This window comes from Lygodium microphyllum, chromosome 13 (assembly GCF_053477565.2).
Source record: "Lygodium microphyllum isolate KBCC chromosome 13, Lygodium_microphyllum_v1.1.10, whole genome shotgun sequence".
Classification (NCBI taxonomy): Eukaryota; Viridiplantae; Streptophyta; class Polypodiopsida; order Schizaeales; family Lygodiaceae; genus Lygodium; species Lygodium microphyllum.
The window spans coordinates 87624951-87652648 of record NC_141147.1 but is presented as its reverse complement, the minus strand read 5'-3'; the positions used below and the strand labels follow the sequence as shown (position 1 = coordinate 87652648).

Below are 27698 nucleotides of genomic sequence, written 5' to 3'. Positions count from 1 at the left end.
GGACAAGCACTCGGAGTTTTCCTTCCGTACCTCCGCAGCCTTTTGGTAGCAGAAGGGGGGCATGATGTGCAGAGAGTTTTTTCAAGTGCATAGCCTCACCCCTCAGGAGATCAGATTCGCAGCCTCCGTAATCAGTACGAGGGGATTCGCTCTAGCCCAGATGAGGTGATGGAGATTGCCATTGATTACTACAGACAGCTTTTTCAGCAAGAGGCAGTCTCAACCAGAGTACAACGTTGTAGACAACAGGTCTAGGACTGCATTCCATCCCTCGTCACAAAGGAGATGGGACGCTCCCTCCTAGAACCCTTCACAAAGAAGGAATTAGCGGAGGCTTTCCATGCACACAATGAGCAGAAATGCTCGAGTGAGGATGGTCTTTCTAAGGCCTTCTTCACTAGCTACTGGGAGGTGGTAAAGGGCCCCCTACTTCTTGCCTTTCAGGAGATCTTTATCTCAGGACAAATGCTAGGGATTCTATCGATAGGTCTTGTCAATCTCCTCCCCAAAGGGGGAGACCAGTTAAAGCTATTCCAATGGAGACCGATCACCTTGTTGTCAGTGGCCTATAAGGCACTGGCCAAGAAGATCAGTAGTCGACTCCGTCCCATGCTTCCAAACATCATTCATGACACACAGACGGGTTTTGTCTAGGACAAGAACATCCTAGACAATGTCTTCACTTTCTTTGAGGCGACCGAGTGGGCTTAGCACAATGGTCAAGGATTGGCTGTACTCCTGGATTTCGAGAAGGCCTATGACAGGGTTGACTGGGACTTCTTAGAGGGCACTATGGCGAGGTTGGGTTTCCCCCATGCATGGATCTGTGGGGTTTCTGCACTTTACAGAACGGCCACTAGCAAGGTTCTCATAGGTGGTCGAAAGAGGGAGAAGTTTCGGGTGGAGAGATCTGTCCGACAGGGTTCTGCCCAGGATAGGAGCATCCTAGACAATGTCTTCACTTTCTTTGAGGCGACCGAGTGGGCTTAGCACAGTAGTCAGGGATTGGATATACTCCTGGATTTCGAGAAGGCCTATGACAGAGTTGATTGGGACTTCTTAGAGGGCACTATGGCGAGGTTGGGCTTCCCCCAGGCATGGATCTGTGGGGTTTCTGCACTTTATAGATCGGCTACTAGCACGGTTCTTATAAGCGGCAAGAGGGGGAAGGAGTTTGGCTGGAGAGATCTATCCAACAAGGCTATCCTCTTGCCTCGTATCTGTTCTTACTCCTTACGGAGGCGATGTCCTACTTCCTCCACTCACGTGTTAGCGAGCTACGTAGCCTTCGACTTCCGATGAGGGAGAAATCAGAGCTGCTAGACTTAAGAGTATGCAGATGATACCGCTCTTTATGTAGAGGATGATGAGCTAATGTTGGAGAGAGTGAGACTAGCTGTGACATTAAAGTGATATTTAATGTGACATTAAGGTCACAAACATTGAATGTGACATTAAAGTGACATTTAATGTGACATTAAGGTGAATCAAGGGAAACACGCACGAGGATGACCGTCCGGGCTCTTGGGCGCCCGAACGGGGTTAAGGGGTGCCTAGTAATTAAGAGAGTCCAAGAATAGTAGGACTCACCAAGGTTTGACGGCTGGCAATGGGATCACAATGGTCTGGCCAGCAACATACTAGGCAAGGCTGGGAGGAAAAGTGAAAGACTCGTGCTCACAAATTAGGACTGTTTTTCTTCTGGTTTTCATCGTCATCTTTCATTGGTATCAGAGCCGACATGTAGTGTCGTGTGGATTTGTGGATTTCTTCATCGATGATCTCGTGATTCGTTTCAGTCGACGAGTTGCCCGCCCGCCATTCACTAATTAAGCTGAGGCTCGCCCGCCAGCGTTTCAGTCGACGAGTTGCGCGCCAAGATGCCAGTCGCGTGAGGCTCGCCCGCCATTCATATATCGACAAAAACCCTTTCGAAGGTGTGCCACGTCACGTAAGTGACATTTTGTTAAACGACTGGCGTGAGGCGAAAAGGGGATTCGTCTCTGGTCAACGCCTGCAAAACGAACCAGCGTGAGACAAAAAAAAAAAAAAGAGACTTCGTTTCTGGTCAACGAAAGGCGAGGCGTCAGCTGCGTCAGCCGTGAGGCGAGATATGAAGAAGCTGTGCGGTGAAACATAAAGACGACTGCTGTAGTTGTGAGGATAAGTACCAGCATTTGAATCGCCACCGACGAACTGAAATCAGTCAGATTTATCACACATATAAAAGAAATATTGGTGGTCCAAGTGACTGGTCTAGTCCGGAAAATAAGGATTGTTCCTCACTCTTCGGGCTTACTAATAAATCCAGCAGCAGCTACCTTGCCATTAAAACCAGGGAAGTACTTTATTTTGTATGCAAATTTCTTATCTTTGCTTTCCAATTCCAGTGTATTAATGGCAGAAAAAGGGAAAGAGAGAGTAATGGAAGGTTCTAGTTCTGGGGAGCACCCTATGGTAGATCCCCAGGAACCAGACATGCAAGAAGAACAGTGGGAAGAATTTTTTGCTACACAAGAGCAATTTGATGATCTTACTACTCGTGTGCAAGCTCAGGGGGTTCAAATGGAATTTTTAACCCAAACACTCACTGAAATAAAATCTCAATTAACTTTATTGTTAGAAAGAGATAAAAATAAGATAGAAACCTCGGATGTCCCATCTTCATCGAAAGATTTAGATGTGACTATGCGAGATCCTAAGGAACCCCAACCCTACCATAAATTGAGGGATAATCCAGTTCTAAAAGATATGAAACCACCTCAATTTCACGGGGAGGAAAAAGATAGGAATAAAGACACAATCTTTAATTTCCTCCAAAAATGGGAAGATTTACATAAACTAAAAAATACCCCACCACATCTCCAAGCACTGGAGGCTAGTTTAACTTTGGGGCCCAAAGCATATAAGTGGTGGCGAACTTTAAAGGAGGCAAATAAAACACCTGAAACTTGGGCTCAATTTGAATTCGTCTTTTTGAAAGAATTCCTTCCTGAAAATGAAATGGAAAGAAATTGGGAAGATTGGGATTATGTCAGACAAAAGGGAAGACCCCTACTGACATATCTGGAGGAATATCGTGAGATAATCCTCAAATTGGAAGGAATAGATGAATTCCAAAAAACAAGAGGATTCATTAGGGGACTAGACAAAGCCTGTAAAAAGGAAGTAAAAAGGAGTTCACCTAAGACGCTCAAAGAGGCAATTAAATTTGCATTAATTCATGAAGATAGTATGCGTCCAGGTACACTCACTAGTCTCACTGATACGGAGCCCAAGTCTAAGAAATTGGAAACCTCAAAATTTGTGGGCAAATTTAAAAGGAAAATGCCATTCTTTAAGGATAAAAAACAACCTTTTGAAAAGAAACCATATGTGAGGACAAAGTTAAGTCCTGATGACTTTGATAAGGCCAAAAAAGAAAAGTTGTGTTTCAATTGCCTATCCCCTAACCATGCTGCTTGGAATTGCCCTCAAAAGAAAAAGGGGAAAGATAAAGGAAAGGATAAGGACAAGGGCAAGGGAAAAGAAAAACAAATCCATGTAGTGCAGACCTTAGAATTAAAGGGGCATGAAAAGTACAAATCTTTAGAGGTCTTGCACATGGATGTACAACATAAGTGTTGTATGTCAACTTCTATGTGGCAACCTACTTTTGGGCCACATGATTTACTTAGAGTACATGGATTGATAGCCGGAAAGAGGGTTAGAGTCATGATTGATGACTCTGCTACACATAATTTTATTAATTATGCACTCGTTAAAAAATTGAAACTTCCCCAACAAAGGAGTGGGCATCAATATGTTGTTCGTATGATGCAAGGCCAAGACAATAAAATATGGGATACAATGGTATCCAATTTGGAAATTGAGATTCAAGGATATAAAGATAAACTTGATTTCCAAATAATGAGCATGGAAAGAGCTGATATTGCTCTAGGGAGGGAGTGGCTATGGGGATTGGAACCATCCTTAAAACGTAGTTATCACCATAATACACTGGAATTTGAAAGGGATGGTAAGACTTTTGTCATTCAAGGTGAACATGAAGTATCTAATAATCCTTTGTTGTGTTCTACTGAAGTTCAGAAGTTGATAAAGAAGGAAGTTTGTGAGGTATATATGTTATGGTCTCTTCCTGTACAGAACACTTTTACTTTCTGTAATATAAAGCAACAATTTTCTTATGCTTATGAGTTGAATGTTAATAATGAATTAAGTAGTTTGTTACATGATTTTAAAGATGTGTTTCCTTCTGATTTACCAAGTGGCCTTCCACCAGATAGGGGTGATATAAATCACCCAATTGATATAAATAAGGATACACACCCTATTTCTAAACCACCGTATAGGTTAAGTGAAACACAACACCAAGAAGTTGAAAGACAAATTAAGGATTACCTTGATAAAGGGTTTATTCAACCCAGTAATTCACCTTGGGCTTTACCAATTTTATTCGTAAAGAAAAAAGATGGTTCTATGCGACTTTGTGTTGACTATAGAGCACTTAATAAAATAACGGTGAAGAATAAATTTCCTATACCCAGAATGGAAGATCTTTTTGATCAATTACAAGGGGCAAAATTCTTCACAAAGATAGATTTAAGATCAGGTTATCACCAAGTAAGAATTAAGGCACAAGATGTTCCTAAGACAGCATTTCGTACTAGATACGGGCATTATGATTTTTTAGTGATGCCTTTTGGTCTCACTAATGCACCAGCTACCTTTATGAAGCTGATGAATAGTGTTTTACGGCCCTATCTAGGACATTTTATAGTAGTCTTCTTGGATGATATCTTGATCTTTAGTAAATCAAGAGAAGAACATTTGGAACACTTACAATTAGTATTCCAACTGTTAAGAATACATTCCCTTTATGCGAAGAAAACTAAATGTGAATTCTTTGCACAAGAGGTCAAATATCTGGGGCATATTATCTCGAAAGAGGGAATCAACATGGATCTAGAAAAAGTAAGGGCAATTATTGAATGGCCACCTCCAAGGAACCTGGAAGAGCTGCAGATCTTCCTAGGTTTATCTGGATTTTATCGTAGATTCATTCGAGATTATGCCAAAATAGTTGTTCCAATGACAGACCAACTTAAAGAGAAAGGAAAAAGTTTTAATTGGGAAACAGACCAAAATGAAAGTTTTCAAAACTTAAGGTAGCTATCGCTACAGCTCCAGTATTATTAATAGTGGATCCCAATAAACCATTTGTGGTTGAAGCTGATGCCAGTGATAAGGCAATAGGTGCGGTCTTATTACAAGAAGGTCGACCAGTTGCTTTTGAAAGCAAGAAATTAGACCGTGCAAAACAGAATTATTCTGTTTATGAGAGGGAGCTGTATGCAATAGTACATGCAATGAAGAAATGGAGGCACTATCTGTACGGTGCCAAACTTTTGATTTTATCGGATCATGAAAGCATTAAGTGGCTTAATGATCAACCGGATTTACACGTGCGTAAAGCCAGATGGGCAGAACTCCTCCAAGAGTTCGACTATGAGATAAGATATAGAAAAGGAAAGTATAATATAGTAGCTGATGCACTCAGCAGAATGCCCATCATTAATGAATTGAGTTTTACCCAGTTCACTTCCAACTTGCTTGAATCTTTAAAAGTGAAATGCCAGGTTGATCCGGCATATTCCAACATATGGGAAGCAATAAAAAATGGGGATCCAAATGAAAGTGCTTCTACTGAGGAAGGAATATCTAACGATGTTCAACAAGAAAATGGAGCATCAGGGGTTGCTCAAACTGGATTCAAGTGGAAGAATTTTACCATTGATAATGGTTATTTAATCTACAAGGGTAGGGTATGTGTCCCGAAAGATACGGAAATAAGGCGCCAGATACTCTTTGAGTGTCATGATACCCCTAGTGCGGGACATCCACGAGTTAATAAGACTTATAGTCTTATTAAAAGGCAATTCTATTGGCCTGGAATGAATAAGGACGTCCTTGACTATGTAGTCAAATGTAATAAATGCCATGTTAATAAAGCTGAAAGATTGAAAATGGGAAGACTTCTCCATCCACTAGAAATTCCTTCGGGAAAATGGGAGAGTATCTCCATGGACTTTATTGTTGCTTTATCTAGAACACAGAGGGGGCACGACTCTGTGTGGGTGATTGTGGATAGGTTAACCAAAATGGCTAGGTTTATTCCAACTTCAACTGATGTTAAAACACCAGAATTAGCTAGATTGTTCGTAGAGAATATATACCGATTGTATAGCCTTCCGGCAAATATAGTTTCTGATCGGGATAGAAAATTTGATAGCCATTTTTGGCGTGCGGTATTTAGGAAATTGGATACTAAACTTAGCATGAGTACGGCGGATCATCCGCAAACAGATGGGCAAATTGAAAGGGTTAACCAAATTCTTGAAGATATGCTTAGGGCATATGTAAGTAAAAGGCAAACTAATTGGGAAGAGTATTTACCGATAGCAGAGTTTGCATATAACAGTGCCAAGCACTCTTCCACTGGATATAGTCCATTTATGTTAATGTATGGGTTTCAGCCCAGAGCTCCTTTTGCAGTAGGACTGCATAAGGAAAAGGTTCAGGCACCTAAAGACTTTTTGGAGGATATGAATAGTATGTTAAAATTTGCTCAAGAAAATATTAAAAAGGCTCAAAATCGAGCTAGAGCATATGCAGATCCTCACCAAAGAGACATCTCCTTTGAAGAAGGAGAATTGGTCTATCTTAAGATGCCTGAACAAACTAAAACTATGAAAAAGGGACAATGTCCAAAGCTTTCACCAAGGTATTGTGGTTCTTTCATAATACTTAAAAAGGTGGGAGAATTGGCTTACAAGCTCCAACTACCTGCTGGTAGTAAAATACATCCAGTTTTTCATGTAAGTAAATTAAGGAAGAAGCTGGGTGATTTGGATAATCTAATCTTAAATGATGACATTGAGGAGCTGTTCAATGACCAATCTAATCCACATGAACCAGAAAGAATATTAAATGTTTGTAATAGACAAACAAGGAATACTATTTATCAAGAATGTTTGGTTAAGTGGAAAGATTGTTCAGAAGAAAGCTCAACATGGGAGCGAGTAAGTACTTTAAAGAAAAGGTTTCCCGATTTACACTTAGACCTTCCAAGTATCGTTTTCGAGGATGAAACCGATTCTTAAGGGGAAGGAAATGTGACATTAAAGTGATATTTAATGTGACATTAAGGTCACAAACATTGAATGTGACATTAAAGTGACATTTAATGTGACATTAAGGTGAATCAAGGAAAACACGCACGAGGATGACCGTCCGGGCTCTTGGGCGCCCGAACGGGGTTAAGGGGTGCCTAGTAATTAAGAGAGTCCAAGAATAGTAGGACTCGCCAAGGTTTGACGGCTGGCAATCGGATCACGATCGTCTGGCCAGCAACATACTAGGCAAGGCTGGGAGGAAAAGTGAAAGACTCGTGCTCACAGATTAGGACTGTTTTTCTTCTGGTTTTCGTCGTCATCTTTTACTAGCTTTGGAGGTATTTTACACTACAGCTAGAGCGAAAATCAATTGGCGAAAGTCAATTGGTTTTCTTACAGACCCGGACTCTGGCACGGAGTGGGGCATCCACTTGGGGTTCAGATGGGTGTGCAGGGGACAGACCGTCCGATATCTAGGGTTCCAGGTGAGACTCCACATCACTCCTGCCCAACAGTTTCTTCTAGTTCTCAACTCTATGACGTGGAAGCTGACCTATTGGAGCACTCTACGCCTTTCCTTAGCGAGCCGAGCCTTGGTGGTCAACTAGGTCCTCCTAGCGACGGCTTGGTACATTGCCTCTTGGTGGTGCTTCTCATCTTGTGTGGTTCAGCTTCACCTAGTACGGAGTTTTCTCTAGGCCAGCTCATACAGTTCCAAGGATTCCCATGCCAAGGTAACGTGGGCGACCATCATCCAGCATCGCTCTGAGGGAGGGCTTGGGATCATCGACCCAAAGTTCTAGAGCCACGCCCTTTTGGGCAAGCTAGTGGTACGTGGTCTCACACCAGGAGGGCACACCTAGAAGGTCCTTTTGCAGGAGGGTCTCCAAGAGTATAGACAGAGGCTTGGTGGTGGTTGGAGGCCGTCCTTGAGATGGATCTTCACGACTACCCAGATCACGCCCCCCAGATCTTCCTTCCTCTACATCTGGACCCTTATGTGCCCTGAGAGAGGAGCTTCGAGAGTGGCGCCTTTGGATATGGGAGAGCAAGCCACTTGACGATCTAGAGTGGGATCTCGGAGAGTAGCTATGGCCGGCCACTGCGGTCGTCAAGAAGCTACTGAGGTTCTTGCGTACACAGTCAAGATTGGTAGACATGTAGTGATGCAGGAGGAAATGGATTGGGCGCCTTCACGTAGCAGATACTGGGCCAAGCACAGCATCACGGATGCCTTCCATTGGACTTTCTGACACCGCCTATGGGATAGCTGGAGGCCAAGGAGGGTGCTGTATTTCCTTTGGCTTTTGGAACATGGGGGTCTGGCGGTTGGGGCTAGCCCAAATGCAGTAGGCATAGTTATCAAGTACGAAATGTACGATATGGTAGATTACGATAAAATACGGTATTAAATGGTACCGTACGATACTAAATGGTACCTTATGATTTTATAAGGTACGGTACAATAAGAGTATGAAAAAAAATTAAGATGACTTTTTAAATAACAAAAACCATAAATCGTTAAATGATAGATCATAGAACACATGTTTAAAGTGGAAATAGCCATTTCATTAGAGAATAAGATAAATACATGGAGTGACCATCGCGGTCGCATGGGCCGTGCAAAACATGCTATACAACTACAGTCTAGTATATTTGATACAAAAAAAAGAGAGACCTATGTCATATGAATCTACGATGAGGCATCACTATCATCATCATCATCATCATCATCATCATCAGAACCATCTGAGTGCTCATCAAGAGAGTCTGAAGATGACTCCTCAGCATCTGATGATGAGACACACTCATACTCATCCTCACTGATGAGATTACCATCATCATCAATGGCTCCCTAGGTGGTGGCTGTGTAGGCAAGGGGGGGATGTCATCATGAGGTACAGGATGTGAGCTACTAGAGCCCCGCCTTACATATGTTTGCAAGCCACTCGAACCACCCCTCCGCGATGATGGAGGGCGTTGAATGACCATGCCTCTGCTACCATCTACTTGAACTCCTCGCCCACAAGCACACTGATTGCAAGTGTCACGAGTATCTGTTGCTATAAGCTCTCTATAGAACTCTGCAAAAATCATCTCCTCCTTCTCGTCCACCTCCTAATGTATACTCAAAAGAGTGTCGCCCGTCAACTTGAATGTATCAACATTTACCTACACAATGCAATGATGCACATAAGATTGATCATTGTAAATGCTAAAGTCTAAATTGTGAAGTATAAACTTCAAAGTTCAAAGTTTAAAAGTTCAAACAACAAATTTTAAAATTTAAATGCTATGGTCAAGTGTTTAAACTTTACCTGCTTTGGATTACCCATGCTCATCATAGCTCTCATCATGCGTAAGTTAGTGCGGCAATAGACTAGCCGCTCTAATTGTCGTGTGCTAAGCCAATTGCCAATCTTTATGTGAATGAGAGAATAGGCACTCCAATTTCTTTCACATGCACCCGAAGAGCAATCCTGGGCAAGGACCCTCATGGCTAAGGGTTGAAGGGTCTCCAGTGCGTATCCAGAGTTTTGCCACCAAAACAAAGGCTTCACAAGTGACTCTCTTCTCCAACAAGTGGGAGAAACAAAAGCCACATGCCCTCACTGATCTGTATAACATCCTAGCTCCTCCAGCACGGCATTGTGGTCATCCATAGGGACCACATGAGTCAAATAAGCAAGCTGGTCCGAACGGAACTCTCTATCATCCATGACCGCAGGTGACTTGTAGGCCGGATGTACCAATGCGGCAAAACCATGGATAGGCTTATGCATCCACGCCTATCTCCTCTCTACTATCTCTAAAACATGTGCAAGTTATGTCTCTTTGATCATTGTACAAGCACGTGCCTCCACCAATACCGCTCTAAAGAAGTGAACGAGAAGGCCCATGGTGGACCACTCACAATCACTCATATGTAACACCCTATAAAAGGGAGTCACGACAATGACAATGGCACGAACTTTTTGCCAAAATTGCTCATTAAGGCACAAGCGCTGCATGGCTTTGGCCTCCTCTGCCTCATCCTCATCCCACTCATTCCATAGAGTGGACACCGCTGTCTGGGTAGACCACACCTCATAAAGGCGCTCCAGCAATAACCACATGTAAGCAAAGTGAGTTAAAGAAGGCTTCTTCAACTCCAGTGTGCTATGCTCACGATACATCACAAGCACCTTTACCTTTACTGTGAAGAATGTGACGATTGATGTAGCTTTGCGGGCCACCCTCTTCACCCACTTAAGCTTCCCAATGTCCTCCATGAGCAAATCCAAACAATGACTTGCACATGAAGTCCACACAATCGTAGGGAACTGGAACTCAAGCAAATGGCCCTTGCGCCGACAATTTGATGCATTGTCGATAACAACTTGCACCACATTTGACGGGCCCACCTACAACCACAATTTACAAATTACAAGTATACTTATTATTAACAATACTTGGAAATTGGAGGTTAGAGAGAGAAAGAGTCTACAGAGAGCTAAAACTTGAGCCTTTCAAGTTTCAAGTTTCAACTTTAAACTTTCAAGATTCAAGAATGAAGAGAGATGGGGCCCGGGGGATGGGGGCCTTGAGGCCCGAGGGGATAGGGAGATAGATAGTTATGCATAAATCAAATTTCAATTATGAATCATGATATCATCATAATGAAAAAAAGTGAAACAAATTTAAAAGGCATATTGCAATATATATCGCAACGATAGCTTGTCAAATGTGGCAGTAGATGAATGCGCCCGTCGTTTTTCTCCCCCTCTTGCCGGTATCTACGGCCCGCAAAAAGTAAGTGCCGAGTGGACATGAGACGAGTATGTTGATGATGCCACGTTTCTTACGATCACTCCATCCGTCGGTGAGAATGGAGCAACCATATTTTATACATGCAGCCCGACTAGGATCGAGGACTCTATCAATCATCTCCTTCTCTTCATCAATCTTTTTCCTCCTCAAGTCATTGTATGTAACACCGGTCCATCCTTCACATGGACCCACATTGGCAATGGCTTTTACCATATTCTTCCATTGCTCTTGCTTTAGGACATTGAATGCAAGATTACACTCAATCACCGTGTGTGCAATTTCATTGTCCGCAAGTCGTCATCTTTCTCTAAGAAAGGCAACCAATCCACGCACGTGACCGGGAGCTTCAGAGATAGAGGATTGTCCCTTTGACACCGCATGAGCCTCCACTCTTTGTCATTTACCGGAGCCAGATGCGGACGTGGAGCCCCCACCACCAATGATAGAGGCATCTCCCGAATCGGTTGAAGATACGACCACATTGGATACTTCCTCGTTAGTACGCATAGAAGTTGGTGCCGATAAGCCAGTTCCTCCTCCTCTTGTGGATCCTCCTCTCATCTTGACGAGAATCTCCTCCACGATGTTTTGAGGGATCTCCTTGGATGGAGCAACTTGCCCCCGGTCTTGGAAAGATGTTGGAGAAGCCGAGTTGCACCACTTGTACAGCGCTTCCCGTAATACTTACATGTCCAATGGTGGGAGTTGGAATTCTTTGTGTCCCTCTCCACATGGATCGCATGCAAATTGAAGGCCTTGGCGCCGATGACAAATAAAGAGGCCCGAGAGAGAGAGAGAGAGAGAGATGCTTGAGTCTCGACTCTTGAAACTTGAAAGTTGAGTCTTGAAAGTTGAAAGGGAGGGAGACTCGAGAGGCCCGAGGGTTGGGATAAAGTTGAAAGAGCAAGAGTGAGAGAGAGGGAATGGGAGATGAGAATGGCACAATAGGGTGCGGGATAGAGGGAATGGGAGATGAGATTTGAGAATGGCAAATGCTTCAATAGGGTGCGGGAAAGAGGGAATGAGAGGTGAGATTCAAGAATGACAAATCACAAGTCCATTCAAGAATCAAGATCCAAGAGAGGAAGATGAGAATGGTAAGTGCTTGCTGAATTGGTGTGAAAACATATAGGAGAGGAGCACCTTTTGTAGATGAGAGAAGGGTCAAAGTTCAAACAATCAAAGAGGGATCAACGGTCAAAGAGAGGGCTGCCAGCTAGAAGAAATCCAAAGAGGACTGGGGAGGAGAGTGCATGGCTAGAAAAGGGGATGGGATGAGGTATTCAAGGCTTTCCATCCCCCAAAAAGTGCCATGCATGCAGGTGGAGTAAAGGTGGGGGCGTAGGAAACACGGGATGCGATACGCAAGACATGCAGGCAAGGTCACCCAAATAGACCCAAAATCATGTACGAATTCATACGGATACGTATCGTATGGTACTGTACGAATCGTATGGTACCGACAGATCCATATATCGTACAGAGGCAACTATGACAGCAGGATTGATGGAGGTTGTAAGCGCTGCCCAAAGGCAGCAATTTGGAAATCCCAAAGCACTGCCTTTGGTCTTGCAAGGCAACATAGCTCGTGTGGAGAGGAGCCTGCCGTATTCTCCACTGTGTGGCACCCAGCCATGGATGTATCTTGTGGGGGCTTTCTGCTAGCAAGCAGTCAACCAAGGCCGTTACCTTTTGTATGAGGTAGGACACGATTTTTATCATTGAGGCTGGGTCTTTCCCAATGGTCGGCTTGAAGGCTTTACGCAACCGCAAAGTACTGAAGCCCACAGCAAAGCACTCAAAGGTATAAGAGATCATAGGAAGTCTTACAGGATGGCAAATTTGGAAGGCACGCAGTCAGGAGGTTTTTGGTGAGAAGTGCCTTTCAGTACAACCTACAAGCGACTTTGGCAGAGCTTTGGACTTCCATCATCCACTCCCTCCGCGGCTAGTGGGACCAGGTGCAGGGCAAGTCTCGAGCTCATCACGAGCTCCGTCTTCACTTTTTGTGCGCTTGGGGAATCCATGACCTGTTCTTCATGATGCAGGCAGGCAGCCCCAGATGGGGATACACCCCCCCTCCCCCCCCTTCCATGGCTTCTTGCCCCTATCTCTCCTAGACCACCTTGAGAGGCTTGTATACATGATGGATTTGTGATTTGCATCAGCTCCAGCTAGTCTGTTGAGCATGAGCACTCCCTTGTAATCAGCCTTTTGAGTAACATATTTAGCCACATTTTACTTGCAAAAAAAATACACCACTTTTACATGCCTTTTCTTTTCAAATCATAGTTTCAAGTACAAAATGTATGATACCATGCGGTACGATAAAAATATGGTGCTAGTTGGTATCCTAAGATTTTATAAGATGCGATATGATATTGGTACTAGGAAAAACAAACTAGGCTATTTTGGACTACAAATGATAGAAAACATATTTACATCAGAAATAATAATGCCATGAGAGTTTGAGGTGAACACATGAGGGTAACAAGCCAAAACCTCATGCGCAACACGCTACAAGTAGACAAATGGGAGTGGATGCATGATACATCATATATTATACAAAAAAGTAAAGTGTAGCGTGAATGGAGAAAAGGACTTTCCATTCTTTTGTGTGTGTGTGTGCGCATGCATGCACGTGCAACAAGGAGAGGCTTGGAAGGTTTTTTTTCTTTTTTTTCCTTTTGTTGTTGTGGTGATGGTGGTGGTGTTGTGCGTGTGTGTGTGTGTGTGAAGCTTGGAATTGTATGAACTATGCAGAATGGACCAATCCATATGTAGTACAAGTGCAACTATGTTTCAAATTAAAAAACCTTATAAGAATAACACCTCAGTCAAAACCCCGAGGAAAGGATAAGTACAAAATAAGCCCTATCAAGGACCAATGAGTAGTGTGGCTGGACTACATTGTCCAAATGAGCCAAGCAATAATGCTAGCAATCATCCCGTCTGTGGCAATGCCTATCAATCTACTCTACTTGCAAGACATTCAGTGTGGGGATCATTCTCAAGTACTGGTCAACAATGAAAAGGGAGTGACTCCTTGAAAGGTTCTTGTATTCACATGTTGACCTCTTTTTGTGCCTCTGTTTGTGGCCCAAGCTACAACCCCTATGTCACTATCATAATCTCAATCGTGCGATGGAAGAGTATCGTGAGAACTCTGCTTCACACCTCCTTGGCCCTAGGGCGATCCCATATGCAATGCCTTTTAAGTCTCCTCTACAAGACTCCACATCTTGCACATCCCACAATAAGCCTACCAAAACCAAGCCATGCACCAATTGTCATTGGTCACTACTATCAGCCATTTGGTCTCAAGTGGTTGGGCTATCAATGCTTCTCAAAGATTAGGTATTTAGACATCCCAAGTTTGTGGATCCTATGCAGGCTGCTGAAAGTGCTCTCATTTCTTACGTTTTTGGGGTTGTTGGCACATATGGAATATGAGGAATGCATTCATCTTTGATACTTCATCAGGAGTGCAAAATCATATAGTCTGCTTGAAAGGACTTCTTCGTTGGCAGCTTGACTTGATTCAGTTGGCAGATATTCTCCCTAGAGAGGATTTGCTTCCTTGGCATGCTGTAGTTTCTTCAGTCCCCCCTCTAACCCATCTAGTTCCCTTGTACTTTGATCATGATGCCTCGGAGAGTATCTGTTTAGTCTGTTGTACATGGTTTATGCTCGATGGCCTAGAGCCATCGTATGTCTTGTGATCTTGTACCTTTTCGTGATTCATACAACTACCTATCACACACACACACACACAGAGAAAGAGAGAGAGACCATTTACACCATTGGGAATTTTCCGAAAGTCACCCTTTCCAGCAGCTTTTTGTGTGGAATTGAACACACAATGATCCGTTCCTACCAGCTGTACAAGAAGGAACAAACCAGAGGCAAGATATGTAATCAACATTATGAAATGTCAGGTACTCTACTACAAAAATCTCTCATTGAAACTTGCACTTATACTTGTTTCTCTAAGTGTTAAAGCACACACATTTGAGAAAATAATTCATGTACACTCTGCTGTGATCAAATAATTACAGCTATGTAAGTAAATAAAAGCATCACAAAGAGCTTGAAATCATATACTTTTTACAACAAATGTACCAATAATTGAAATACAAAGCTTTCAATGATTAGACCCCTCCCTAATATTAGGTTGTACAGTAACCTTTGGTATGATGCGTTTCACCGCATGCTTAGTGCCGAAAGGCACCTCGTAAATAGGGTGCTGCAATTGCTAAAACAAAACCTCTTGATTAAGCTTTCTGCTGCAACAAAAGCATTGGTCATGGTTTTTACAGGGTGGTGTCAAAGGCTTCTAAGAACTTAGAATCTCATTGTCACAATGATTATCACGGGAACAGGAGTTTGGTAACAAGACACAAGACTATCCTTGGACATTTTTCTATCCTATTAGCTGACAAAAAATGAATAGTGCTTTTCTTTATATCCAGGGAACTATGTAGTGGGTCATTGGATGTAAGGATTAGGGAAAAGAATCATGCAATCAATTGGCAGTGCTGAAACGTTTTGGTCAGTGGACCAAGCCAGCTGCAGATTGACGGATCTGTTGCATCCATAGGACCGGCTAGTCTGTCTGTCAAGAAGTGCGCATCAAGCTGGAACAATAATTGGGGAAATGGGAATATTCCATCCAGGCAAAGTTACCCATCCAGAAAGCTTATCACTCACCCTTTTGTACAAACTGTGTGGCTGGACCTGCTCATATCCAACAATATTGCCATGCTCTTAAATGCCAAGCTATGTCATTGGGTGGATGTAAGTCCTCCAGTTTAAACAATTTATCAAGGAACATGCTGTGTATATATGTAAATCCATTTAGTCCCGCAAAGCCTGCTGACTTAAATGATTGTAAGTGCCTGAAGGTTTTTTCCTTTTGGAAAAAGCTGTAGCTAATTATATTGTTCAGAAGAATTTTACAATGTAGTACAAGTGGCAAGTGCTCAACAGCCAAAACGACTTGTCTATGGATCAAAAACCATCCTCCATTGTGCTTTAAACTGGGTATCATAATCATGTTCCTCTAGCTGGTCATCAGTATTTGGAGGCCTTGAAATACCTGCTTCATAGTTAATTCCACATTGTGTATCTTTGAATGCTCTATGATCCTTCAGATTGTGATGCATCACCATTGATTGAACCCATATCGCTAGAGTATGATGATGACATGTTTAACAATTTTCACACAACTGATCACAAATTCAGCAAATTGCAAATGCACTGGCTTGTAATTAAGTGCCTTGGCCCACCTATTCAGAGGAGTTGATGTATCCTAGCAATGGAACCATGAAATCAGTCTTCTTGCTCTAATAGGGAGGTAGATGACCAGATTTAACACAATTTACAGCAAGCATAAGATTCATAAATCTGAGATAAGTACATTACCACATTAATCTTGGACAGCCGACACCCAACTGCCCCAAAACTAGTGCCAGTTGCAGTGTTTGTTAAACTTGTATTGCTTGAATTTGTAGGAAATGGAGATATAAGCTGATTTCTCTACGAATTCCAACATTTTGGGCTGTCATAAATGACCAACAGCATCAGGATTCAATTTTCCCCTTGTTTTTTATACAATTTGGGTACAGATTGAACTGAGAATACTTGCATGCATGCCAAATCAAATGTGGATGAGTTTTTCCCTTTAGATCAGATGCCATTTCTTCAATTACAACTGCTGCTCTGTTCATTGTGTCTTCAATTAATGGGGCATGAACTCCAAGGTGGCTGTGAAACCCTAAATTCGGTAAAAATTAGGGTTCTTGACAACAAGTTCAGTACTGTCCACAATCCACTTCAGATCTTTTGAGAGAAGCTGAGTACTCAATAGAGGAGAGAGAAAAATAAGTTGGAAAGAGAATATTTCAAATGATAACTCTGATGGCGATTCTGATGGTGCCAAGAGCTTCAAAAGGGGGGTAAAACCACAATGCAACTATGCAACTGACAAACCCTCCTCTTCTATTGCCTCCTCTCATTGAGGCAGAGAAGGAAACATCTGCCCCTGTCCTATCCTGTGTGCGCAACTTACTGTCACTTAATTTTGGCAGCCTCCTGCCTGCTAGAAACCTCTCTCTTAACTGTCTCTTGGCTGGAATGATCTTTGTGCCTCCACCAGCCCCCAATCAGCTTGCATGGGCAAGTTTCCTCCCCCATTGCCAAGTAGCACAGCTTCTAAAGTGCAACTCAACCTCTAGACTTAATTTCCAGCAATTAATTATTGGCTGGAAATTAATTATCCTCTTCTCCCTGCCCATTAATTGGCCTCCGCCCATCCACATTTAATGTGCTAAGCCCTTTAAACTTGAAAAATGTTCTAACTTTCATTTGGGTTTAGTCTAGCATTACATATTTAATTATTGGCTAGCCCAAATGACATCACAAGTCATTTTCAAGGCCCATTTAGGGCTCTATACAAAAATTGACACCAAACACCCACAAGTACTTGCCCGGCATAAGTTGTCACAACTTTTGCCAATGTCCCCCATTGCATAAAGCAAGATTTGGACTTATCTCCATCCCAAAATTAATCTACACTTCACATGTGCACAACTTAATTATGCCAAAGCAAAGCAATTAAAATGCACATCCCTCTGATAGGGTACTAACTCCCAATCAGAGGTCCTATCCCCTAGATCGTGCAAGAGCTAGGGACTTCCAAAAGGTGAAAATATTGTCTAGGATGTTGCGCTCCCAAACAAAGACAGTCTGACCCCAATGAATCACTGGCATGCTTGGGCATGCTGCATAGAGTTCTCTGGATGAGTTATTTGCTGCCCACATATGCAGCCCGGATCTATATCAATAGGCCATCCTCCATTTTCATAACGGCTGTGTGCCATGACGTTTATTTCAGACCCATAATTCAAGAGAGCGATGCATGGTGCCTCCTGTTCACCAATCTTCACAATAGTCTCTATTGTTACTTGTGCCCAATGTGTATACGAGTAGTGGCTGCTAGGAATAAAATGAGCATCCTCTTCCTCATGTGCCTGTTACTGCATATCTCCCTTCTACATAGTGCTCTCCCTATGATCGGTGATGTGCTGCCCACCATGACATTAATTCCTTTGGCTAGGATTTTATACATTCCAAGGAAAGTGATCAGTCTTGATTGGGTGCCATCCAATCTATCTCCACTATCTTTCACGATGAGGGGAATCAATCCCTCAAATAGCCTCTCCAGCATTTTTCCCAATGCCATAATCTCTTGAAATGTTGCTAGAATCCCTGTGCTGCTCACATCCCAATCCCTCAAGAAGAAAGCCCTATCCAATGTGGGAAACTCTCTAATGGTTGTGCCAATTAATCCTCCACAATCTCCTCTAAAAATGGGGTCATCCACCTATATCCTTGCTACCTTTCCTCCTCCCTTTGAAGTGCTGCAATGAGGCTCTAGCAGCCCTTTCTCTCTCTAGACCTTTTCTGCTCCTAGCCTCCTTCAAAAAAGACCTTAGCTCTTGAGACTCTCAAAGTCTCTAGCTTCCCTACCAAATGAGGACTCGGCTCTCCAAGTACTGCTAATATCCCAAATCCTCATCATAATACAAATGCACAAGACTCCTAGCGCTAGTAGCGGTACTTGTGGCTCCCTCCATAAGAACCAACTATAGAGCATAGTCTAATAAAGTGATTTCTATAACAATACTAACTAGACCCCTCTAACACAAGCCCAATCATCTACATAAAATCATAGTTGTCTCCGTACATCGTACAGTATTGATTGTACCATATGATACCGTACATATCCATAGGCAAAACAAGCCCACTTTTGCCACCGCGTACTGTTGCATTCCGTATGCACTTTCAAATGGCGCGTTCCACCTACGTGGCACTTTTGAGGGGTGGGAAGCCTTGAATACCTCATCTCACCCACTTTTCTAGCTATGCACTCCCCCCCCCCCCCCCCCCCCAACCAAAAAAAACCCTCCTTGGATTCCATCTAGCTCACAGCCCTCTTTGACTGTTTGACCCTTCTCTCATCTACACAAGATGCTTCTATCCTCCATGCTTCCAAACCAATTTAGCAAGCATTTGTCATTCTCATCTCTCTCTCTTGGATCTTGAATTGATTTGTGATTTTCCATTCTCATGTCCCATCCCCTCTTTCCCGCACCCTATCAAAGCATTTGCCATTCTCATCTATCATCCCCTCTCTCTCACTCTTGCTCTTTCAACTTTACCCCAACCCTTGGGCCTCTCCCTCTCTTTCAACTTTCAAGTTTCAGGAGTCAAGACACAAGCATCTCACTCTCCCTATCAAAGCATTTGTCATTCTCATCTACCATTCCCTCTCTCTCACTCTTGCTCTTTCAACTTTACCCCAGCCCTTGGGCCTCTCCCTCTCTTTCAACTTTCAAGTTTCAGGAGTCAAGACTCAAACATCTCGATTCTCACTCTCCCTCTCTTTCTCTCTCCCCCCCAAGCCTCTCCATTTGTCATCGGCACCATGACTCGTGAGAAGCACGAGGCCTTCAATTTGCACGTAATCCATGTGGAGAGGGACACAAAGAAGTCCAACTCCCACCATTGAACATGCAAGTAATGTGGGAAGCGCTATACAAGTGGTGCAATGCGGCTTCTCCAACATCTTTTCAAGACGAGGGGCAAGTTGCTCTATGCAAGGAGATCCCTCAAAACATCACGGAGGAGATTCTCACAAGATGAGAGGGGGATCCACAAGATGAGGAGGAAGTGGCTTATCAATACCAACTCCTATGCCTACTAACAAGGAAGCATCAAATGTGGGCATATCTTCAACCGATGCAGGAGAGGCCTCTACCATTGGTAGTGGGGGCTCCACATCCGCATCTGGCTTCAGTACAAGACAGTGGAGTTTCATACAGCACCGAAGAGACAATCCTCTCTCTCTGAAGCTCCCAGTCATATGCGTGGATCAATTGCCTTTCTTAGAGAAAGGCAACGACTTGCGGACATTGAAATTGCATGCACAATTATTAAGTGCAATCTTGCATTCAATGTCCTAAAGCAAGAGCAATGGAAGAAGATGGTAAAAGCCATTACCAATGTGGGTCCATGTGAAGGATGGTGGACCGGTATCACATACAATGACATGAGAACAAAAAAGATTGATAAAGAGAAAGAGGATTGATAGAGCCCTTGATCCTATTTCGGCCGCAAGGATAAAATATGGTTGCTCCATTCTCACGGACAGATGAAGTGATCGTAAGAAACGGGGAATCATCAACATACTCATCTCATGTCCACTCGGCACTTACTTTTTGCGGGCCATAGATACCAGCAAGAGAGGGAGGAAAATGATGATCACATTCATCTACCACAACATTCAGCAAGCTATCATTCAAGTATACATTGCCTTTTAAATTTGTTTCACTTTCTTTCATTATGATAAAAAATTTATGCATCTCCCTGTTCTAATTTCTCTCTAATATCTATATTGATTCTCTCTTTCCCCCTGGGCCCCAACCCCCATCTCTCTTCATTCTTAAATCTTGAAAGTTGAAACTTGAAAGGCTCCACTCTCTCTTGCTCTCTCTAACCTCCAAAGTATTGTTAGTATACTTACTTGTAATTTGTAAATTGTGGTTGTAGGTGGGCCCCTCGAATGTGGTGTAACTTGCTACCAACAATGCATCGAATTGTCGGCGCATGGGCCATTTGCTTGAGGCCGAGTTTCCCACAATTGTGTGTGTGCAGGTCATTATTTGGACTTGCTTATGGAGGACATTGGAAAGCTCAAGTGGATGAAGTGTGAAGGAAACTCCTAGGATTTGCACTAAGCACACAGAGAGTGTACGACCATGACAGAAACACAAAGAGACAAACACAGACACAGAGGGCAAAACTCAAACCCTAAATGCAAAACTCAAAAACTCAAACCCTAAATGCAAAACTCAAAACTCAAACACAAACAGAAGAAGGGAGAGAGAGAACACAACTCTGAAGTGAATGAATGTTGTAAATGAATGTAAGAGTGTACAGTGTGCTCAAGGGCAGAGCAATGTTGGAGTATTACATCCACCGAAGATGGATCCCAAGTCTGCAACCACCAGTCAGAGTGTAGGAGTGCTGAATAGTGAATGGCAGCAGGCTGGTCACCAAAATGTAGTAATCTGAAGGCCGAAAACTGGTAAACGCAGCAGTGTACCACCGATCGGAGGCTGTAAATTGTACGTAGTCTGATGTAAACAGCACGTTGAAACAGTGTCTGAGAGTATCAAGGCCTGCAATGCTGAAAATGCAGGCTGGTTGACCCTGGAGTTGATGGACAGCAAGCTGAAAAGCAGTGTGGGACAGTTCGGAGCAGTCGTCAGCAGCTGAGAGCTGTCGCCTACAGCAATGGACAGGCTGAAGATAATGTGGCTGCAGTCGATGATGGCTCGATAGCAGATGGAGGCGGGCTGCAAGCTGGAAACTGGGCGCCAACAGCAGCAGAGGGTGTGTGGGCTGGTGTAACCTGCAAACAAGGATAATGGTTGAATGGAAGCAGCCTCTCTATTTATAGATGTGGAAGGGCGCCCCAAAAATTAGGGTTTCCACTAAACTCTCTCGAACCGCTCCCCGTTTTAGGGTTTCCACTGAACTCTCTCGAACCGCTCCCTGTTTTAGGGTTTTACTCTAAAAGAGCATTTATAGTGTATTTTAGGGCTATTTAAGAGGCTAATCAGCAAGTAATGCATATTTTAGCTCAACACCCCCTCTCAGGCCCAAAAGTGACCTAAAAGGTTAGACCAGCCATTGTGATGTTTATGTACCCCAAGGCGTCCCACCCCAAAGCAGCCAAGGCATCGGACAAAGGGTGCACGTCGGCTGCCTAATGGCCTACCAAGACTACAGAGGCGATGGTTATCTTACCAAGGGAATCCGAGTAGTCACCCCAAAGAGGATAGGGCATCGGACAAAGGGTGCACGGCAGCTGCCCAGTGACCTACCAAGCCCTACAAAGGCGGATGGAACTACATGGATTTTTATTTTATTTTTTGAATAAGTGAAGTAAATTTGATGAGATGCGGCCGATTGAGTAAAAGTGACCCAGAAGATGGGAGTAGGGAGGGTACACCCAACACATCACAAAACACTACAAGCTAACCCATCCACTCAAGGTGTCGATGACGAGGAAAAATAGGTGATAAGGTATCCACGTGATGAAGAAGGAGGGTGGTGTGGTAACAACACCCGCTGGTGGAAACAGCTTAGGATCTGTGCAAGTGTTGCGCTGCACAATGAGATGAAAAGTATGCTACATGCTGAAGAATGCTCATGCAGCAGGTACCACTTGGAAAGTGTCCCTTGTGGGAAAATTGTTCACTTGCCCAAGCGCCCTAGTACAAGGATGATGTAATCATGCAATGCAAAGGGTAAGGTACAACAGGGGGAAGAAGCCGATATCGAAGACAACGTGCTGAAGCCTGTAGAATACCAAGAAGGGTAGGAACCCTCTCTCAACCTGGATGTAGATGCCAAAGAAAAAAGAGGAGCCTGATGTCGGTCTTCATATGGTGCCAAGAACCATAAGAAATGAAAGAAGATGAAGTGGATGAAGCACCCCACTAGAATAGCAAGGTAGAAGTCACCGCCATGATAGCATCGAGAGAGATGTTGCACGATCCGCCTCGGAAGGGAAAACCGCCATGCTGGAAGAAGAGCAAGTACTCCTAGGATGATGAAACCATGAAAGGAGCGATGCACATCCCCACATCTCTAGCCTAGGGAGGACCAAAGCAATCTGCAAGTTAGCCCTACACTGAAAGACAAAACCCTGCAAAAGAGATAAGAATCTGCAAACACAAAGATTAGTGGTGAGATCCTCCAAAGCAAAACAGAACAGAAAGAAAATCTAATGCAAAATAAATGCAATGAATGTGTATGTATGTGAGTAAATGCAGCGGAAGACAAAAAAATGGAAAAACTAAGGATAATGAATCCTATGGACCCGACTCTAAGAGTGCGAAAAATAAATGCTAGACTGACCTAGGGTATCCGAAAGGACCTAGAGACATGCGAGTCGAAGAAGGTGGCTACCATTGAGTACGTCCAATGGTAGGGTTCTGCTAAGGGAACGCTTGACGAGGTGGGGAGGAAGGTGAGACAGATGCATGAAGTGCAACGGGATCGGAACCTGCAGACCAATCAGCCAGTCCCTCAGGGATAGTGAAAGAGATGGGCTACTAAGGCTATACTCGAGCCACATGTCCAACAGCAACAACAACGGGTGCTAAAGGAGCAGATGAAGCAAGAGAGAAAGATGTAGCCCCACTGGACCGTGCAGTCGCAGCGGTCTGCGGAGGCTTTTTAGGTGGAAGACCTTGGGCCTTGGAGCGACACTTCTCATCCACATGGCCTACTCTCTGGCAATGTGTGCAAAACCGGTTTTTCTTAGGGAGTTGCTGCCAGATAGGTCTAGATTCTTTGGTTCCATCTAAGGAAAAGCAATCACCCTTTGATTGGCTTACCTTCGCATCTAGCGAGTTCTTGCCACTAGTGGTTGTCTCTCCCGAAGAAGAGGCAACCAACTCCCTCTGCTCTAATAAGGCTGTGATGAGGATTTTTTGTGGACTTGATCATACAGCCTCGCGTAACGCAAGAAATGGCACTCAAACTCCTAGAAGGTTAGCAATCTAGGTTGGGAGATGATGTGTTGAATGAAATTGAAGTACTTGTCGGGCAACTTACTCAAGAAGAATGTAACCTAATCGTCGTCTGACTTTGGAGAGCTAGTAGTGGCGAACCCGGCAAGTAACCGCCTATATTCAGCCAGCTTGACTTTCAGATCATCCCCTTCCTTAATAGAGAACTCTTGAAGCTTAAAGTCGAGATTGATGCGCTGAGTACGATCATGAGCCGCATAGCGATCGAGAAGGTGACTCCAACACTCTGACGCGAGCGGAAAGTGCTGCAACTGATAGTGAAACTCAGGAAGCAATCCCTGCATCAGCTCAACATTGGCTATGGCATTGCGGGCTCTCCATTGATGGATGTAATCACAGTGAGCTAGTCAAGGGTCCGGCATAGGCTCTAGACCAATGACAAGGTCCCAAAGACCCTGAGACTCAAGCACTTGTTGCATGAAATTAGACCAAGTGGTGAAATTTAACCCGTTAAAACGTGTCTTATCCATGAAGGCATTCTTGGCCATTGCAACAGGAGTGGTAGTGCTCAAAGATGGATAGTGTGAAAAAGTGTAGTGTGGGTAGAATGGGAGAGTGGAGTACACTTGGGAATGGGCCCCAGAGTGCCCACCAAGCATACGTGTAGTGTGCAAGGTGGATCTATAGGGAGGGATGGGTTGACTAGACATGGGCATGGTAGCCACATGAGGAACCCAAGGAGGTGGGACGGAAACACGGTGAGCAGAAGATGGGAATCCCTACATAGGTGTAACCCAAGGAGAGTGTGAAGACGCACCGTAAGCTGAGGATGGAAACCCCTGCGTATGAGTGGTCATGGGAGATGTGGAGCTGGGATAGTGAGGGGGATGCCTATCACAGTCGTCCTAGGAGTTATGGGTGTGCTCATGTACTGAAAGGTAAGAGGCATTGTGTTAAAGGGTGGCATTCCCCTTAACGAAGTACCATGGTGCAAAGAGGTAGAGAATGGGGTGGATAAGGAAAAGGTGCTAGGAGCGGAGATGGAAGATCCAACCCCTAGGGTGTGTAATGTAGATGTCAAGTGTAATCCAAGATTTTGGAAAAATTATGAGAGGTGTAATATAGAAGAGGGTGGGATGGGAGCGAAGTGAGAAGTGTGTGTGATATGCTCAAATGAAACAGAAGCTGTATATGTACCTGAATTTCATATGCTTCATGAGCCCCCTCTATTGAAATTCGCATACGCAAAGCCATCCGGATCCTGTATCTCAAAAGAAGAAACATGCGAGGGTTTTGATTCATGCAAAACAAAAGAATTGTACAAACCTGACATTGGACCTGGGTGAGATGATGAAGATGAATCGCCAAACGTTCCGAATGACGTATGTCCTCCATGATCGGAGAGGTGGCCAACCTCACTAACCGGTCTGGATATGGTAGCAAAACTGGTAGGAGGGATGCAAGTATCGCCATACTTGTTGCGATAGTACTCCTCAAAGTCCTCTGTCATGTTAGTGAAATCTGGTGAAGGTGGAGTGTCGTCCTCCTCACCAAGTCTATAATGCCGTCTCAAGGCCTCCAATGATGGAGAAGCCTAATAAGACATCATAGGAACTGGAGAAGAAGGTGTCTAGGACATTGTGATTCGGTTACGAGTCGTATTGTGTGTCTCGCACAAAGACTAGCTCTCCACAATATCCGTAGGATACTCTTTATAAGAGCACTGGCTCTGATACCATGTGAAGGAAACTGCTAGGGTTTGCATTGAGGACACACAGAGTGTACGATCACGATAGAAACACAAAGAGACTGACACAGACACAGACACAGAGGGCAAAACTCAAACCCTAAACGCAAAACTCAAAAACTCAAACCCTAAATGCCAAACTCAAAACTCAAACACAAACAAAAGAAGGGAGAGAGAGAACACAACTCTGAAATGAATGAATGTAAGAGTGTATGGTGTGCTCAAGGGCAGAGCAATGTCGGAGTGTGACGTCCACCGAAGATGGATCCGAAGTCTGTGACCACCAGTCGGAGTGTAGGAGTGCTGAATAGTGAATGGCAACAGCCTGGTCACCAAAACGCAGCAGTCTGGAGGCTCGAAACTGGTAAACGCAGCAATGTACCACCGATCGGAGACTGGAAACTGTGCATAATCTGCTGTAAACAGCAGGCTGAAACAGTGTCTGAGAGTGTCAGGGCCTGCAATGCTGAAAATGGAGGCTGGCTAACCCTGGAGTTGATGGACATCAGGCTGAACAGCAATCTGGGACAGTCTAAAGCAGTCGCCAGCAGCTGAGAGCTCTCGTGTACAGCAATGGACAGGCTGAAGATAATGTGGCTGCAATCGATGATGGCTCGACAGCAGATGGAGGCGGGCTGCAGGCTGGAAACTGGGCGCCAACAGTAGCAGAGGGTGTGTGGGTTGGTATAACCTGCAAACAAGGATAATGGCTGAATGGGGGCAGCCTATCTATTTATAGATGTGGAAGGACGCCCCAAAAATTAGGGTTTCCACTAAACTCTCTCGAACTACTCCCTATTTTAGGGTTTCCACTGAACTCTCTCGAATCGCTTCCTGTTTTAGGGTTTTACTCTAAAAGAGCATTTTTAGCGTGTTTTAGGGCTGTTTAAGAGGCTAATCAGCAAGTAATGCATATTTTAGCTCAACATGAAAAGGGTGGTCTGCAAAGCTACATCAATTGTTACCTTCTTCACAGTATAGGTAAAGCTGCTTGTGATGTATGGTGAGCCTAGCACACTCGAGTTGAAACGGCCTTCTTTGACCCGGTTTGCTTACATGTAGTTATTGCTAGAGCGCCTTTATGAGGTGTGGTCTGCCTCGTACAATGGTGTCCACTCTATGGAATGAATGGGATGAGTATGAGATAGAGGAGGCCAAAGCCATGCAGCACTTGTGCCTTAATGAGCAGTTTTAGCAGAAAGTCTGTGCCATTATCATTGTCATGACTCCCTTTTATAGGATGTTACATATGAGTGATTGCGACAGGTCCACTATGCGCTTTCTCGTTCACTTCTTTAGAGCGGCGCTGGTAGAGGCACGTGCTTGTATAGTGATCACAGAGACACGGCGTGCACATGTTTTAGAGATAGCAGAGAGGAGATGCGCATGAATGCATAAGCCCATCCATGGTTTTGCGGCATTGGTACATCCAGCCTACAAGTTGCCAGTGGTCATGGATGATAGAGAGCTCCATTTAGACCAACTTGCTTATTTGACTCGTGTGGTCCCTGTGAATGACCACAATACAATGTTGAAGGAGCTAGAATGCTATGCAGATCAAAGAGAGCATGTAGCTTTTCCTTCTCCCACTTGTCGGAGGAGAGAGTCACTTGTGAAACCTTTATTTTGGTGGCAAAACTTTGGATATACATTGGAGACTCGTCAGCCCTTAGCCATGAGGGTCTGTGGCTAGGATTGCTCTTCGGGTGCATGTGAGAGAAACCAGAGTGCCTATTCTCTCATTCACACGAAGATTCGCAATCGGCTTAGCACACAACAGCTAGAGTGGCCAATCTATTGCCACACTAACTTATCCATAATGAGGGCTAGGATAAGCATGGGTGGTCCAAAGCAAGTAAAGTTTAAATACTTAACCATAAAATTTAAAATTTGTTGTTTTAAACTTGAACTTTAAAGTTTATACTTAACAATTTAGACTTTAGCATTTACAATCTTATGCGCATTGTGTAGGTGAATGTTAATACATTCAAGTTGACAAGCGACACTCTTTTGAGTGTATATCAAGAGGTGGACGAGGAGAAGGAGATGATTTTTGCAGAGCTTTATAGAGAGCTTATAGCAGCAGATACTCATGACACTCGCAGTCAGCGTATCCATGGGCGAGGAGTTCAAGTAGGTGGTAATAAGGGCAGGGTCATTCGACACCTTCCAACATCGAGGAGGGGTGGTTTGAGTGGCTTGCAGGCATATGCAAGGCAGGGCTCTAGTAGCTCACATCTTGTGCCTCATGATGACATCCCCCCCTTGCCTACACACCTGCCACCTAGGGAGCAATCATTTGATGATGATGATAACCTCATCAATGAGAATGAGTATGAGTGTGTCTCATCATCCGAT

The 27698-nt window shown here is 43.9% G+C and overlaps 1 protein-coding gene across 1 annotated transcript in view; it reads right to left on the bottom strand.

Annotated features, from left to right (window-relative positions):
- PYD2 (pyrimidine 2) overlaps positions 1–27698 on the bottom strand; it is a 116520-nt gene that overhangs the window by 26746 nt on the left and 62076 nt on the right. Inside the window, exon 9 of the mRNA XM_087691402.1 lies at positions 14778–14865. Within this exon, the coding sequence (XP_087547528.1) occupies positions 14778–14865 (88 nt within the window). The remainder of the gene's footprint in view (positions 1–14777; positions 14866–27698) is intronic.